We start from the raw sequence: 16,018 nt of genomic DNA, 5'->3' as shown, positions 1-16,018 counted from the left end.
CACACACACACACACAATGAGGTTTGTGTGACTCTCTGAGATATGGAGACTCAGAGCCAGTAACAACACAAACAGGACTTTGAACTACATAGTGTAGATTCATTATAATAATAAAATTCATATGTATTTTCAACTAATTAAATGTATGCATGCTTACCACATAAATGTAATGGCTATCTTTATTAAATTATTAATTAATTTATTGAAATCTACAGTTTATGATCTACAGTCTAAATTTACATTCAGGATATTTTTTAACTATTATTGTAACCTTATGTTCTTATGACCTTATGTGTTAAAATTACTGCTACTACCACTACTAATCATAATCACAAGGATAATACTCTAAATATGTTTCATACATCTAAATGAGAAAAAACTAATTGCAATATTAACGTTCCAATGGATATTGAATGAAATATTAGCAGTCCTTTTATGTTTTTAAACAGTGGGTCTGAATAGATTATGTTTACACAGTAGTGGCCAAATACCATTGTGCGTAGTTACTGTAGGTCTGGCCCATGTGTGTGCGGTTCAACCCAGAGTGTTAGTGAGTGATATCCTGTTAGATGTAAGCCTCCAGGCTGAGGTTTGAACTGCTGGCTGTGGGTGGGACCTTGGAGAGGACAGAGGGAAGAGGGGAATAGGGAACAAGTGAGCTAAACGGAGCAAGACAGAGGGGAGATAGAAAGTAAATAGACCACGAGTGTAAAAGTTAAGAAAGAGAGAAGCAGGCCATGGGGTCACAAACAATCCTGATGTGTTATTGAATGTCTTTCCTGCTCTCTCCACCCACCTCCCTCTTTTCATTTCCCCCTGTACTATCTCATCTCTCTCTAGGAGGTGGTGGTGTGTGGCCACTCTCTGGAGGTAAATGTGACCAGCAGTTTGGATTTCTACCTCAGCGTTGCCCAGGTGCAGCTCCTTCAGCAGCTTCTCAAAGACAACATGGTGGGGATGGACGCTCCTGAGAAAAGCGCTGAGGTACATACATTCAACAATTCTGAGTACACATCACACCTTGGCCCTTAGATCACCTCTCTCTTGCTGACGTCTTGTTAATCTTAATGCTGTACCACAGTTTGACATACATCCATTCACAAATCACTGCATGGGGCCGTGCCAGTTTAGCTCAAAAATCCATCATGACCGTTTTCCAGATCCACAGCCCCCTAACTATTGCCCCTGACTATTTTGGGTGAGTCTAACACATTTAAATATTTACTCACTCAGAGCAAGGCAGTTCTCTAATGTGACCTTAGTTTACTGTGCTGTGCTCAGCTGCAGCTTTCAGGCCCCTTTCTATTGTTTACAGGACAGGGAGCTCCCAGGCGCCATTTGCCCTGTCTGACCGCTTAATAAAGCTTTCTAATGGAACACAATATAAAAATATTTACCAGCTGCGGTGAGGATGGGAGTCACAGAGGAAGGAGGGGGACAGGGGAGAGAAGAGGAGGGGGACAGGGGTGAAATTAAGTGAGTTGACAGAGTGATTTTACTGTTACTCATCTTAGGATTCTTTACGGGAGGACATGTGTGCTGACGTGCAGTGAGTGCGTCAGATGACTCAGACCTTGTAAAGACTTTCGTAAAGTGATATGGTTGGCTTCCTAGGATAAATTAAAAGACACATTAACGGTACAGTGATCCCACTATGTTTGTGTTTGCAATAATAATAATACAGACATTCTTAGTACAAGTACATTCTTTGTATATACAGTGTATTTACGGAGTAGACTGTCACCCCGAAAACCAACATCATAGAATCAAATGTTAAAATGGACATCGTACAGTTATTCTATCCGTTCAGTTTGTTAGGGCAACACTATAGAAACAAATGAGAAAAAGGCACTTCTTTATTTATTCATTTATTTAGTTATTTACACACCTAAGGAGGTGCCTGCTGTGCATCTGGTTTTGATTTGGATGATCGGAGCCCTCACCCCTGACTGATGATTCATGGCTTGATTCTGTTGAGGGGCAGCTAACGGCTGCAGAGGGTTCATCCAGGTTCAAGGCAGGATGTGAAAAGCGGCTATTCTGGGAGGTCCATTGGCAACAGTCTAAAAATTAACCTCCCCCCTACCCAATTTTATCTATCAACTCATAAACTGAATATCTTTTCTAAAATTTTCCAGCAACAACTAGTTCCACACATACACTCAAAAGCTTCTATGCTTTCAGTTTTCTGTGCATTTGAGCTGAGCAGCTCCAGTCGGATGACCTGGGGATTAAGGGTATTGCTCAAAGGCACTGTGACAGTAGCTGCTCAGTGTTATGTTCTTTTTCCCCAGCCATGTTTCCCAGTTTATCCAGGGATGGGAACAGTCAACTTTTTGTTCAGGAATGCACTTTTAACCACTGTGTTATGGCTGCCTTCAGCTGGATTAAGTGAAATTGAAATGACCCACAGGTCCAGAGTGATGTAATATAATGATCATCCATCCACTATTGAGAAATGAAGAATATATGCTTGGGAAAATACCTCAGCTTTCATTTAATATTTGCTTTTTGGTCACAGTTGTTGGGAAATCTTTTACTTTTATTATACCATATTAATTTCAGGTGCATTATACCATGTTCTTTACTCATTCGGTTTTATAGTAGTGCCATTATGGAGCGTAACAGTATCATTAACACTGAGGTCAGTCAGTGTGTGTCTTCACCTCTGTGCAGCTGCAGAGCATGGAGGTTACTCTCAATAAATGTGGTCTGGCATTGACTTTTTGGACACCCTCTGTAAAACTATTCGTACCTCCATCTATCTCAGTGTCGTAAGTCTTTTGGCGACCGCATCTGTCCGGCTGCTTGGCTCAGACCCTGCAGAAGGGAGGTCAGTATGACTAAGACATGGTCGAGTTTGGCATGTTCCGGTCTGCAGAAGCTCATTCTACAAGCTGCAGAGCCCTCTAGTGGTGTCTTCAACTACAGCATCATGTGATTCCATGCTCAGACCAGCTCCTGAGGGCTGCTTCACTTCCCTTGCAGTCTGCTCTGCCAGCAGCCTGTCTATCCCCCCCCCGCTAACACATTAGACACACCACCACCATAATAACAGTAGTATGTGCACTGACATTGTTTGGAGTATGAGTTTGGAACAGGTAAAGCCTTTTGATATAGTTAAAATAGACTAGCAGGATAGAATAAAACAGATGCCTGTCCATCCCCTGCTAACAGGTTACAAATAATAATCATAAAGTGCAGATGTATTTCCATTGCCAGTTTCCACAATATCAGAATCTGGATTTGGAGCATATATCTCTTCTTTCTTCCTTTTTTTTAAATTCAAACCCAACTTCCGTGATGATATTTATAGTATTTGACAGTTTTGTTTGTACTTCCTTTATACAACCTGTTCAAAGGATTCAATTAAAAACAGGTTGTGGATCTCAAGCATCTGGTGGTTTGTTGTTGTGCTTCAATAAAGCATCTCCGCTCTCACAGTCAGCGCCGTCCCCAGCAAGAGTTTAAATTAAACACTGCTCCTTTGCTCACTCTCTCTCATTTCCTAATGCTTTTCTCCCTCTCTCTCTCTTTTTCTCTTTTTAGTATTTTTTTTCTTTCCAATACATTGCTTCGAACAGATTCTCCACATTGATTTCAAACAGTTCCCATCGCCCCTCACAGCTGTGTTTTATTGTCTGGGTTAATGAATTTGTTTTGTAGGGGCTTTTGGGTTCCCTGGCAGTGGTGAGGCGAGCCAGGCGCGTGGGCAATGTGTGCAAGCCTTGTGTGTGATTGCACTCATTTCTATTCACTGAGAGAATCTGTCCACACACACACATACACACATTCATTATGACCCTTCTATGCATACATACAGCTGCTGTCCAGCACTATTATATTCTTATAATCTGTTACATTCTATGTCGATGTGCATTGTAGCCAGTTGTCCACAGTTTCCACTTGATTGAGATGCAAAGCAAATGTAAAATGATTTCTAAACACTCCATAAGCAGATTTGTAGCTCTTTAAGTCACTGCATTATTAGAATGTTTATCGCAGCATTAGCTACGGTCCGTCACAGTTTGACTTCATCTCTGTATTTTTTGGTTGATGTTAATGATGATAAAGTGAGGCTGGTTTGAGATCAGGCAGCTTTCAGCAGCAGGAGGTCCCAACTGCCAGGGAGCTATGAATAGATGATAGAGCGGCTTCTGGGACTTATCTCACTGCTCTGTCATCGGCACTGTCACCCAGCAACACAGAAGTGTATACCCTCACGCACACATGTCCAAACACACACACACACACACAAAACGTACACATGGCCCCCACATTCTCTGCATGGTAACTGCCTGCAGCCTTTTATTTGGGAGCCAGTACTGTAACACTGCTTTATGACTGAACAGCTGACCCCGTGTGTGTTTGTTTGTGTGTTTGCATTCTGTGTGTCAGCTCTGCTGTAACGTTATTGTACTCTTTAGAAAGAGCGACAGTTAACAACTTTGAAAGTTTGAAAATATCTCATCTTCCCTGCAGCTTCTTCTTACAGTCTCTCTTTTCTCTTAACCACCACTTCTTCGTCCACACACCATATCATTCTGTTATATGCCACCTCACTGCCATCCCTTCCTTTATGTAGATTTACAGTGGAAGCTCTCATTATTGGCATCACTGTCTGGCTGTCATGCAGTTGCCACAATGACAAGCTCCCAAAGTATTTTAGTAATCCCACCAAACTGGTAAAGAGCAAGAATAGAGGATATTTTAAAAAATTGCTTCCCTCGTCCCATGTTGGCATGTCTCACTCTCTCTCTCCCTCTGACACACACACACACGCAGAGGCAGCCCGGGTCAGCCATGTGCTTGTACCACAGTGCAAGAGGAAAATACCCTCTGGTGCAGGGGGAAGTCCCGCTCGGCTTCATCCTCCACCTCATCCTGGGATGATTACACGCATGGGAAACAGGGCTTTAGACTTCCTCCAACACTCATTCACACACACACACGCACACACACATACACACACTGGTGCCAGTGCACACACAAACACACACTAAGGCAGTACCCAGGTTCAAGACAAGGTATCAGGCATCACAGGAACCTCTGAATTACAGTTTTTAGTAAACACACATGGGGAAAACCTCTCAATCACCCATTACCTGCCTTATCTCTATTCTTCCTCTCCCCCTCTTTCTTTCTCTTTTCCATTATTTCCTTCCTTTTTGTATCACTCACCACATCAGTTGACATTGCGAGGCTGTACGCATCTCTATCTACCACCTACTTTGTATTAATTCTCAATCTCCTGGGTCTTTTAACCTTTATCCAACTCTTCTTCCATTCCCCTTTCTATCACTTTCCTCTCTTTTCCATGCTCTTCGTCTTCTCTCATTCATCTCTTTTTTTCCCCTCTTGGGACTGGCACAGCTCCTGGTTGGAAAAGTGTTGGTCCTTCCAGAGCTGGCTAGTGAAGCAGCTAGCTTGCTGCCAGTGGAGACAGATAGAATTTGACAGTCTGTAGATTATGATATTACCGTACTATTACATCTGTGCAGTCTTAAACGCCTGCGTTAAGGACACACACAAGCTGCTCTCTCAACGCAAAGCTGGACTAATGAAGCTTGAAGACAGCGTGGGTAGGTCGGCAGCCAAGACCAACCGCTGTGAGAAGTGAATTTACAGTAGGCACGAACACGCTGGTCGGTAGCTGGTTTGGTTTGTCAGTGGGTTTGGACAGCAGTTTTAGGTTATTAGTGGGGAGGAGGCAGTGTTTTAGTGATGCATGTCTTTTTTGTGCACCAAACTCAACTACAGTTAAATACATTTGGACAGTGCAGTTTTTCTTTTTAAGAATTATTGTTTCATAGATTTTAAAGTTGTCTATTGCAGAAGCTAATGAAGAATCACAGCTTTCCAATATTTTGTTTGTCTTTTGATAAAAAAGGCCATAGTGTGGTGTAGCTCAGTCAGCAAAGACACCTCAAGTGTCCCTCAACTAACTTTTTTTGCTTGCAGATAAATAAAACCTATGAAACAAATGAAGACCTTTCTACACCTCAGTCTTCACTCCAAATTCTACTACATGTTACACTGTGGGAGAATGGAAGCTTGGTGACCTATTCTGCCCTCTTGTATAACAATTTAGCTCTTGTGCATGTAGGAGTATTAGCTGAATGTCAAAGGCACGTAAGACGGCTTATCTGAGCCATGGTGTTGTTGACAAGCTTGGCTCAGTTTGCGACCTGGGGCTGGATCCTTGTCTGTGTATGTTTAAAGTAAACCATTTTCCAAGACCGCTCCTCTTTGTGATGAGTGTTTCATATTGTCTCGTAGCTGTTGAGCTTTGAGAACTGAAGTTTCTCTCTCGACCTCCGATCTTTCCAGGACAGTGAGGTGTCAGAGGAGCTTTTATGTGCTCTGCTGGCCAACAGAAATAGGGAGACATGAGATGAGAGTGAAAATCCGAAGCGTGGAAAAGGAACAGAGCCGACAGTAAGAGAGTGGAGACAGCTTGAGAGAAGATGGCCAAATGACAGAGAATTCAAGAGGGAACAAGGAGTAAGGGAGAAATCCACGGAGATGAGACATGACACAGTGAGAAAAAGAGAGTCTGAATCTGGTGTTTGCTTTGATTCCTGGCACTGTCCAAAGTATTTGTCTGTAAATGTGGGAGCTGACGTTCTTGAGAGGTCAGCTCTTAACCAGTCAACCTGGCTATTAACCCTCTCTGAGGGCCAGATCCCTTTCACCCTGACCTGTTCCCATCCTGCTTAGTACTATTTTCCTTCGCCCTGTTGCTGCTGAGAGTAATAATAAATAAGGCTCCCTGCGCAGCCATCTCCTTTTCCATTTTGGCTGCCTTACATCTGTTAAGTAAGCGTCGTTGTCTCAGCTTATCTTAAACATACATATTTTCATAGCCAGTGTTCATCTCGCTGCCCTTCTTTTGTTATGAAACCGTATCTTTTTTTTTTTTCCTTCTTTGCTCATATCTCACTGACCCTCCTGTGTGAATCAACTGCTAATTGACAGCCAGTCATAACAACTCACCTTCCCCGTTCAGCCCCAGCAACCCAACCAACAGTCTTCTTAAAGCATAACCGTGGCACATTCTTAAATTGGCCCCTTGGAAACTCAATCTATTTGAGATCAGTAGCAGCTGAATTTGCTCTCTCCTCAATCGGTTTTGGCAAAATTGGCGTGAAAACTCCAGATAAAATCACGAAGGTCGGAATTCTATTAGAGCCTGGAAACAAACGGCGCCTTTGAGGAGAGGCAGTGGGCCCCCACCGTGAACCCTGGGATCGGGTGTCGACTCAGGTGAGGAGGAGTCAGGAGTGCCCTCTCTCTCTCTGCCTGCAAGGGAAACAGGGTCACACACCCAGGGGACTAGTAAAAGCAGGGCGGACCAGGCCAACTAGTACAGACACATATGTACACACGACATAGTAGACTTTGTTCAGTGAAAAAGCCCAGAATATTTGTCTGAAGAGGTGAAAAGAGGAAACAGATTTTTTTTTCTCTACACCTGTATAAGCAAGATTCCACCTAGAATAACAGGTGATGGAGAGTATTGGGTTCTCTCTCTGTAACTTGGATGGTGTAGCAAAAGTATGTTTGCGTGTGCGTACATGTATGTGGATATAAATGTTTGCATTTGACCATACATAAGTACAGTGTCTGTGTCTTCCTCACTGCGGTTTTTGAAGTCCTGTGGTTGACTGGAGCACTACTGAGTTCCTCTTGGACTGCTCTCATTAAACTAAATATTTACCCTAAAACAAAATTCACACATCATTCCAGGCTTTTGGAGGAGTTTCCGTGGGTGCAGGCAGATTTTCTTTTTTTTCCCGTATCTCTCTGCTACTATGTTATCCAGGTCACACAGCAGTAACATATTAAATATTGTCCCTAAATTCAGTCTTTATCATATGTAGTGTCTAAATGATTAGTTGATTATTCAATTCAAGTCATTTTTTACTCAAAAATTCCAAACATTTACTGGTTTCAGTTTTTTAAATGTGAGTATTGGCTGCATTGTCTGTTTTATTATTGTAAACTGGATACCCTTGATTTTGGATTAGACAAACAAGCAAATTGAGGGCTCTGGAAAAATTAATTTTCACTATTATAGACAGTTTATAGACTAAACCTGGGGTTCCCAAACTTTTCCATGTGAAGGACCACCACAATAGATGCGCATTATGTCTCGGACCCCCAATTTGAGAGGACTTTGTCTTAATAAATCCCCTATTAGTATTTTTTATTTATTTTTAGGTTTCATTATCAAGTCTTCATAGTATCATCAGTGATTTTTCTTCTAAAAACTGTGATAAAAGTGAAAACCTTCTATGTTGTTGTTTTTTTTTTGCTGGGGACACCCTTACCACTCACTTAAGGACCCCTGTTGGGCCCTGGACCACAGTTTGAAAACTACTGCACTAAACAATTATTCAGTTTTTATTAATTTAATAAAGGAAATAGTGGTTAGTTCCAGCCCTAACTGTGGAATATGTTTCTTAAGAACTGTCTTATTGTGTCACGTTTTTCTTCAAGGGCATGTTTGAAGAACCAAACATGAATCTATGTATATCTCAAGTGCTATCTACAGTATGAATGTATGTGTGAAATGAATGATATCTTTGTAATTTAGGCTTGTGACTGGCCCTGAAACCTGATAGAGGCATGTAAACCCAAATGAAGTCTATGCAATGATAGATATGCACGGATAGGTGCCGAATAGCCGCTTGAGACCAAACTAAAAAAACATAGCTCACATGTTTTGGATAATCAAGAGGTGGGCTTGATTTTATACCTCACCTGTTTCAGTTTGTCTCTTTGGAGCTGCTCCAGTGGTTCAGATGTGCATGACAAGGATGAATCATCAGACACACACCTCACATATTCCAACACTTGGAATAGTCCGCTAGCTTAAATCAATTCTTGTTACTGTGTTCATTTGAGTTGCAGCATGTTGAATTGCAGATACTCCAGCCAGGACAGAAAAAAAAAACTCATGATGTGTGTGATGATGAGTCAGTTTTGCAGTTTAAAGTATTACAGGTGTTCCTTCCATGTTAAACTCTGAATCACACCAGTGCCGCCAAGTGATCAGCAGCCTGTTGCACCAGCTGTGTGTAAGTTCAGACTTAGTAGTACTAGCTATAACAAAAGTTATTACTAAGTTCTGCTTTATGCATTAATAAAATAAAAGCGGTTGCACCACAGAGATGAGATGCAACTTAACTCTAAATAGCACCTATATAGTTACACAATACCCTAAGGTCATAAAATGTCACATAATTATACTCACTGCTGGTAAAACAGTAGTTTTTCTGGCACGCAGTATCATTTTTTCATTAATTGCAGCCATTTCACCACAAATTAATTGAGTAGAGACCTTATTCATTGCTTTTTCAATATCAATCTAGCTTACTACGAATCTCCTAGGAATCCAAGTGGCTCATGCCAGACAAAAAGCTAATGCGCATGGCAACTATGGTGATGGATGGTGATCACTGATTGGTCACTTGCCTTAATTATGACTTTACATCCAAACTAGTTAAGTTATACCTGAAGTAATTGTGGCGCAAACCAATTTTTGTAGCTGATTTAGTTACAGACTTAGTAGTTACTAAGCCTCTAGTGTAGACTTTACACCATAATTTAGGAGATAACTTACACATAGCTGGTGCAACCCAATCCAGGTCGTAAACACCCGCAACGTCCTCTGAACTGTGCTTGTCCAATTCAGCCAAGGTGTTCTGAAGTCAGCTTAGCTGTTTCTGTAGTTCAACATTGTTCTTTTCTCATGCCGATGTGTCCTCTAGTCTTGTCCTCTGGTCTTTTTCTCTTACATCCCCCTTATCGAGGCCCTTCTCCGCTAACCCAGATGAGGGGACAGGGGGTCTTGCATCATTCTCTTTGGAGAACTTAACATACAGCACATCAGAGCCTTTGTCTCACTCAGCCCTGGGAGCACATCCAGAGAGAAATTAAAGGAAGATTACTTCAATCCTCCTCTTCTAATTTCAGCTCTGTAAATAGACAGTGAGCCAGGACTGTTCTTGTCTTCGGGCCGCTCTTTGAAATTGTATGCAATCTTATGTGCATATTTGTGTGTGTGTCTGTGTGTGTATGCTCGCTTGTGAATACATAAATGGGCTGGTGTGTGCTAACAAGTGTGTGTGCTGGCTCCCCAGGGTGTGGGCTGATCACAGCAGCATCACTCACAGTCCTCAGCAGACCACCTGGGGCTCATCTGACCCCCCTCAAACCTACACCTCCCACCCTGTCCCGCTCCAAACATCCTCATCTCACCTCGGGTCGCCGTTGTTTTCCTCACTGTTGCTGTTTCCCCATGACCTTGTTACTAAAGCAGAGAATACAGACATGGCCGGCAGGCAGCGCAGTGAGGCGCTTCAGAGGAACACTTTATGACCTAATGAAAGGCATCTCCGCTGCTTTTTGAAGTCTGTCAGACGTCTGCTTTCGCGAACCGCCGAGCCCATGCTGAAGACAATGCAGTTTGAAGTCTCTTTTGTTGTTTGTTTGTTGAAAACATAATGCCAAAGCTAATGATGTTAAGTTGAAAGCTTGGATGAGTGATCTTGAGGGCCAGGCTGAAACCTGATGATTACTTCGCTGTGTAGCTCTTTGCTTTACTGAGGATGTGTTTTCACTGTGTGCGTGCCTTTGAATTGTGGTGCATTGCCACACTTTGCTTTACCCACTAAATATAAACAGTCATGAAATGAAAGAAGAATTACATTAAGTCAGTAATCCCACAGTTCATTCTTTCTGCAGACCAAAGACATAATTAATAGACTTTTAAAGTCAAATTGCAAATACAGATGACACTGTAAAGCTTACACATTCTCTAACAAATACTCACACACAGGATTTCTCACAGTAGCTCAACCACAGACAGACGCTTCACACCCACAACTTTCAGACGCCACCGTCACCATCAAGCCCACCTCACTCAGGGACTCTCGGCATGTGTTAACACTGGAGCCTGAATATTAGATTAGAAAATTACCCCCACACAAATCTTGAAACTTAAATAGGGACGGTGACAGCTAATGAGAGCCAGTTGTTCTCTACTCCATTCCCATGGAAAGAAAAGTGGAGAGGACAAAGGAAAGAAAGTCTTGATGATGGCTGCTGATGCTGCTATGGAGGCCAGGATCACAGCAGTTAAGATACACCCCAGGGTGCTTCTGTCTCTCATTCACTTTCGCTTTCGCTGTAGTGTGTTTTCTAGTCGCACCTCTCTCCACATCTGGCCTTCAGCTTAATTTAATCAGTTACCAAATAAAATGTTAGGAGCCTTGTTGCAGTGTTCCAGGCATAAAGGACAAGGAATTAATAAAGATGTTTTTGCATTACATTTACAAAGGCCATTCATCCATTTATCAGCAACACTGATTCTGCCAAGTTCTCCATCTAGCTTTAGCCCCATGATAACTTTATCACTGTCTTTACTGTCCCTGTTTTGTTTACCATATGGCTGATACCTTGTTTATCATTAATGATGGTGATAAAGTCCATTCAGCAGAATCTGATTCCAGCCAAAAGATTATGTCGGATGAGCAGACAAAGTCTGTGTATCATTTCTGAATACTTACATCATGAGGGCCGAGCCACTTTCCCCCTTTGTTTGTTTTCACTAACACACTTGTGGTGTTAATCTAAAAATTGTCTTCTGGCATTTTCGAACACTTCCTTCGCTAAGTAATACAACTACATCGCATCCTGCTTATACAAACAGCCGGTGTTATTGCAGCGATACGGGCTAATTCCTGCGTGTCCTCACAATCACCCCTAACCCAAGCATTGGATTTGATTGGTGGGTCTGAATCAGGGTTTTGGTTTAGATTGGTGGATCTGCTGAGGATGACTGAAGCAATAAGTCTCCTGTTGAGCTTTAAGGGTGGTGTCTGTCAGACCTTTTAAATCATTCTTGATTGCCTAAGCTTACGAGCGGGGCATGGTGGGTTTGGCGAGCTCCTCTGAAAGCATGGAGTCGTACTGGGAAGGCCTCGGTCTTAAACTCAACGTGTTGAGCTGCCTGCTGAATGTCAGAGCTCTGGATTCAATGGCAGTCCACAATCTATTTGTGGCAAAATATTTGTAAGCAAACTAATGTCATGTGCAGGGTTAGGAGAGAACTGGTTTTGAAGTTCAGTCAATTATAAAACAGAGGCCTTGGCTGCCACATCTCCCAGAGCCAGGTTTTTGTTGTACAGCGTACTGTAGTTTCCCAGATGGACCACATTAACTCACTCTTTCACAATTTTTCTTTTCATTCTCCAGCCTTTATCATTTTGCATCTTTGTTTTTGAGCCAGGTCTTTTCCAAGCCATAAAGCAGCAGAAAACGAAAGAACATCATCTCTGTCTTCATGTTTTCTTGTCTGTTCATCTTCCCTTTGTTTTTTTAGTTAGGTGTTTCACAGGCGTTCCTCTATTTGGCCTTTCCTCATTTCTCCTCCAGTAGGTCTTTCCGGACGGAAAGTGTTCCAACTGACCCAGTGCTTCAGGAATGTCAACATGCATAAATTATTACTGTCACACGGATGTTTGCTTTCCCCCCTGCATTTCACGTGTCATCAGGGGAAAAAGACAGTGTCTGACATGGTTAGGCAAAATATTCCCACATTGTTATTCTGCCCAAAGCACAGATAGAGGGTCTAAGGAGAGATGCTCAGGGGCCTGGATTGTGGGAGAGAGAACGAGTAGGATATTGTCTCTCATGCTCCTTTGAGAAACATGCTGTTAAACTCTGGAGGAGTAAACCCACCCACCAGCATTGCTGGGTGGAGGGAGCTTGTTAAAATGGCCCCACTCGGCGCCCTGAGCTTTGGAGTACACTGTGTTTAAAATACAGTTGACAGTCACTCTGAAGCACTCGGCATCCATTTGCAAGCTCTGGGGTCGCGACCTTCCATTGCTTCTTTGTTGTGGTTCAGCTGAAGTGCATAGCAGGTTGCCTTTGTTATTGAAACAAAGTTGAATGTATTAAATGACTGCCTTTGATGCCCTTTTTTGCTTTGTGGCCACTGTTATGGTGTACAAAGAGCGGTGACTTCATATTATAAATGTCTTCCCCCCTCTGTTTTCCACAAGAAAATGAGAGAATGAATTGCGGCCTTTATGGCATTTGGTTAAGTATTATTGTTATTAGTTTTGATTAAGATGAGGTATTTCTGCATTGAGGTTTTTCTTCCATTAGCACAAAAGCACAGAGGCCTGCTATCAGCTTTATGGTTCTGGTAAACAATAGCGGGTAGCACAGCAGGGGCCTAACCTGTAAACTCTGATGTAGTCAAGATACAGAAGTTAATTTCCATGCAGACGTCCTGCGAGCAAGTAGCTCAACTGAATAGTACCGTCAAAAAGATTTAGTAATATGACTTCCATGTTTTTCAATGGGAATTCTACTGGAGTTACAAGAGAACATGGGAAAACTGTGATAAACATTAACCAATTTTTCAACATGAAATACATGAAAGGTAGCTCAGTTCCGAAGCTGACCTCGCCTGACTACTATGACTACTGCAGGCGCCTGCCACTGGTTCACTTAGGTTAAAAAATGCTACTAATTGCAGCTTGTTTTCTCTCCACACTAACTGACATATCTGTTAATGTCAATAAACAAGCATATATTTTACCAGCATTGGAAAACCTAAGGAAGTGACAACCAGAAATGGAAGCATAATACATGTGCAGTAACTTTGGAAGAAATCTCATGATATACTTAAACATTTTAGCCTGTAATCTGTTTCTGGCTCTCTGTGACAGCTCTGTCCCCACATACTTCAAGTTTTCTTTTAACAAATTCTGTAATGCTCTAATGATGTCAAGTTGCTGACCTATTTCACTCAACACTGATGTTCAAGTTCTTTTTATACCGCTGCTTTAACCTTCTACCACAATTAGCAATGTTGTCACTTCCTAGTGATGTCACTCAGCCAGCCTTTCCATTCACCAGTACTTTGATTACGTCACTGACAGACATTTTAACTATTTCGTATCGGAGCTCTGCTGTCAAAATGGTTTTATGTTTCTGTCATGTGTTTTTATTGGGCATTTTGTTCTTCCTCATGTCTTTGTGTGTTCTTTCACATCTTGCTACATACAGACTTGTAGCAGATTTATTTTTATTTTTTAACATCAATTTTTTTGTGTGTCTTCCTTAAAATTCAGTCTTTTTCTGTGCTTTTTTTTTTGCTCCCTTTTCGGTGCTTCTCCTGTCCCTGAAGTAAACTTGGGCACTCTTGAAGCTTTTATTATATAGTTTGACTGGATTCAGACTTCAGTGAGGATATGTGGCTGTTAAATGGAGCCTTTTGAAAGGAATAATAGTCACCTTTGTTACTTTGACTTTATTTATTATATTCTTTCCTGTCGACTACCATGGACTTCTCTACCATCTTAAAACATCCAGATTTTCATTTTCCCTGATCTCTGAACCTGAATTGCAACCTACTTTTTCATTCATCTGGAAACAATCAACTGCATATGTGGTATTCAGATGTAAAAGTTATGTTGTCATATTCGACTAGCCGGCCAACACTGTAAACGGGTGGCATTTGGATGATGTGACATTTGCTTCCGCATATTAGCCTTCCTCTAGCCAAGCTGTTCTGAGTTACACTGACAGAAATAGAGGTCAGAAGTCGTACAGATGCACTCTGATATGATTGGCACTTGGGAGACTCATGGTTTCACACTTTGGGGATTATCCTTCATTTTCCAGAACGTTCTGCCTGGAGACTCCGAGGGGATGACCTCATGATTGGCCGATGGGGGTTGGGGAGGAGCGGGTTGTGTGTATGTGTGTGTAGTCGCACGTTCATGATCATGATCAACTAAGTCCAGAGAAAGATTGCATTGGGATCTGGAAACAGCGCTTCAGTGCAGCTATTATATAATATAATAGAAAGTAATGGTTGGAAAAGGGGATTTCAGCTGGGAGCAGGCCTGCAGCTACAGTGCATGTTTGTATTCTGAATTTATTGCCCTCAGTCAATGAATAAATTGGCGAAAGGTTAAAGCATATAGACTTCAGAGCCGTAGGTTTATGTTTTCTGTGTATACCTGCTCTGTTTTTCAGTGAGTAAGCACAATGGGGATATAACTAAGCCTAGAAACACAGGAAGAAATCCACTTATGTGCTTTAAAACTATAGCTGAGATCAAACCCCCGGGAAAGCAACTGACTTCATGTGTGTTTATGTGTACATGTTTGTGAATGCACTGATTGCTTGCATTAATTCAAACTATATGAAGAACTGCTCTCTGCTGAGGTATGTTTTCTCATTGTCTCCTTTCCTCTACGCCCCCGATTGTGTTCCCCATTATCCGTTATTCCACTTGTAAGCACATCTAAATATAGACCAAGAATTTGCTTAGGGGGCACTCTCTTAGTAGTGGTGCTTAAAGAGAAGACGGGGTATTTGCTGTAATTGTAAATGCATGTGTACTGCCTAAGCTTGGGAAGAGAGACATAGAGGCATAAAGAGTATCTGGCAGTTTCTCCTGGCTCTTGCTCTTTCCCAGCTGCTGTGCAGCTTATTTGTCCCTTCCAACGTGGGGCGCTCCTCGGAGTGGACGTCTTGCCTTTGCTGAATACCTTTTCAAATACCGCCTTACCTCAATATAAGTTTCATCCGCTTAACACAACACACATGGAGACAGGTCCAGGCCCTTTTCTGCCTTCTGTCCCCTCCCCAGTGCTTGGAAAATCTTACATTTCTTCAGAAAAGAAGTACACACATCCTGTCCTCATTAGACCAGGGAAAGGAGAGGGGTCTGGCAGGGCCGATCCTATGGAAGCCCCACACATGAGCCTGGACGAACAGAACAGGCAGGCGGGCAGGCATGCCGCAGCGTTTTATATGGCTCTTGTTCTTAGCCTTTGATGACACTGTTTAGAATAGGAAATATCTAATAAGTCAAGTATTCTGTCTAATGTGCTGCCAGTGAGTTTAGTATTTGCCTGGAGGTCTTGAAACACTATCTCCGCCACAGCAATAATATACATTTAAAATTCTCATGGAGTGGGTG

At 42.2% G+C, this 16,018-nt stretch overlaps 1 protein-coding gene across 3 annotated transcripts in view; it reads left to right on the top strand.

Moving 5' to 3' along the window:
• LOC118336017 (vacuolar protein sorting-associated protein 13B-like) overlaps positions 1 to 16,018 on the top strand; it is a 313,914-nt gene that overhangs the window by 206,484 nt on the left and 91,412 nt on the right. For all 3 annotated transcript variants that reach the window (XM_035672549.1, XM_035672551.1, XM_035672550.1), the window contains one exon: positions 841 to 984. In XM_035672549.1, coding sequence (XP_035528442.1) covers positions 841 to 984 — 144 coding nt within the window. The remainder of the gene's footprint in view (positions 1 to 840; positions 985 to 16,018) is intronic.

The sequence above is a fragment of the Morone saxatilis genome, unplaced genomic scaffold, assembly GCF_004916995.1.
Source record: "Morone saxatilis isolate NCDOM2014 unplaced genomic scaffold, NCSU_SB_2.0 Contig24, whole genome shotgun sequence".
In the NCBI taxonomy this organism is placed as follows: Eukaryota; Metazoa; Chordata; class Actinopteri; family Moronidae; genus Morone; species Morone saxatilis.
The sequence above is the reverse complement of the archived record's forward strand: the minus strand, read 5'-3'. Positions and strand labels throughout refer to the sequence as shown.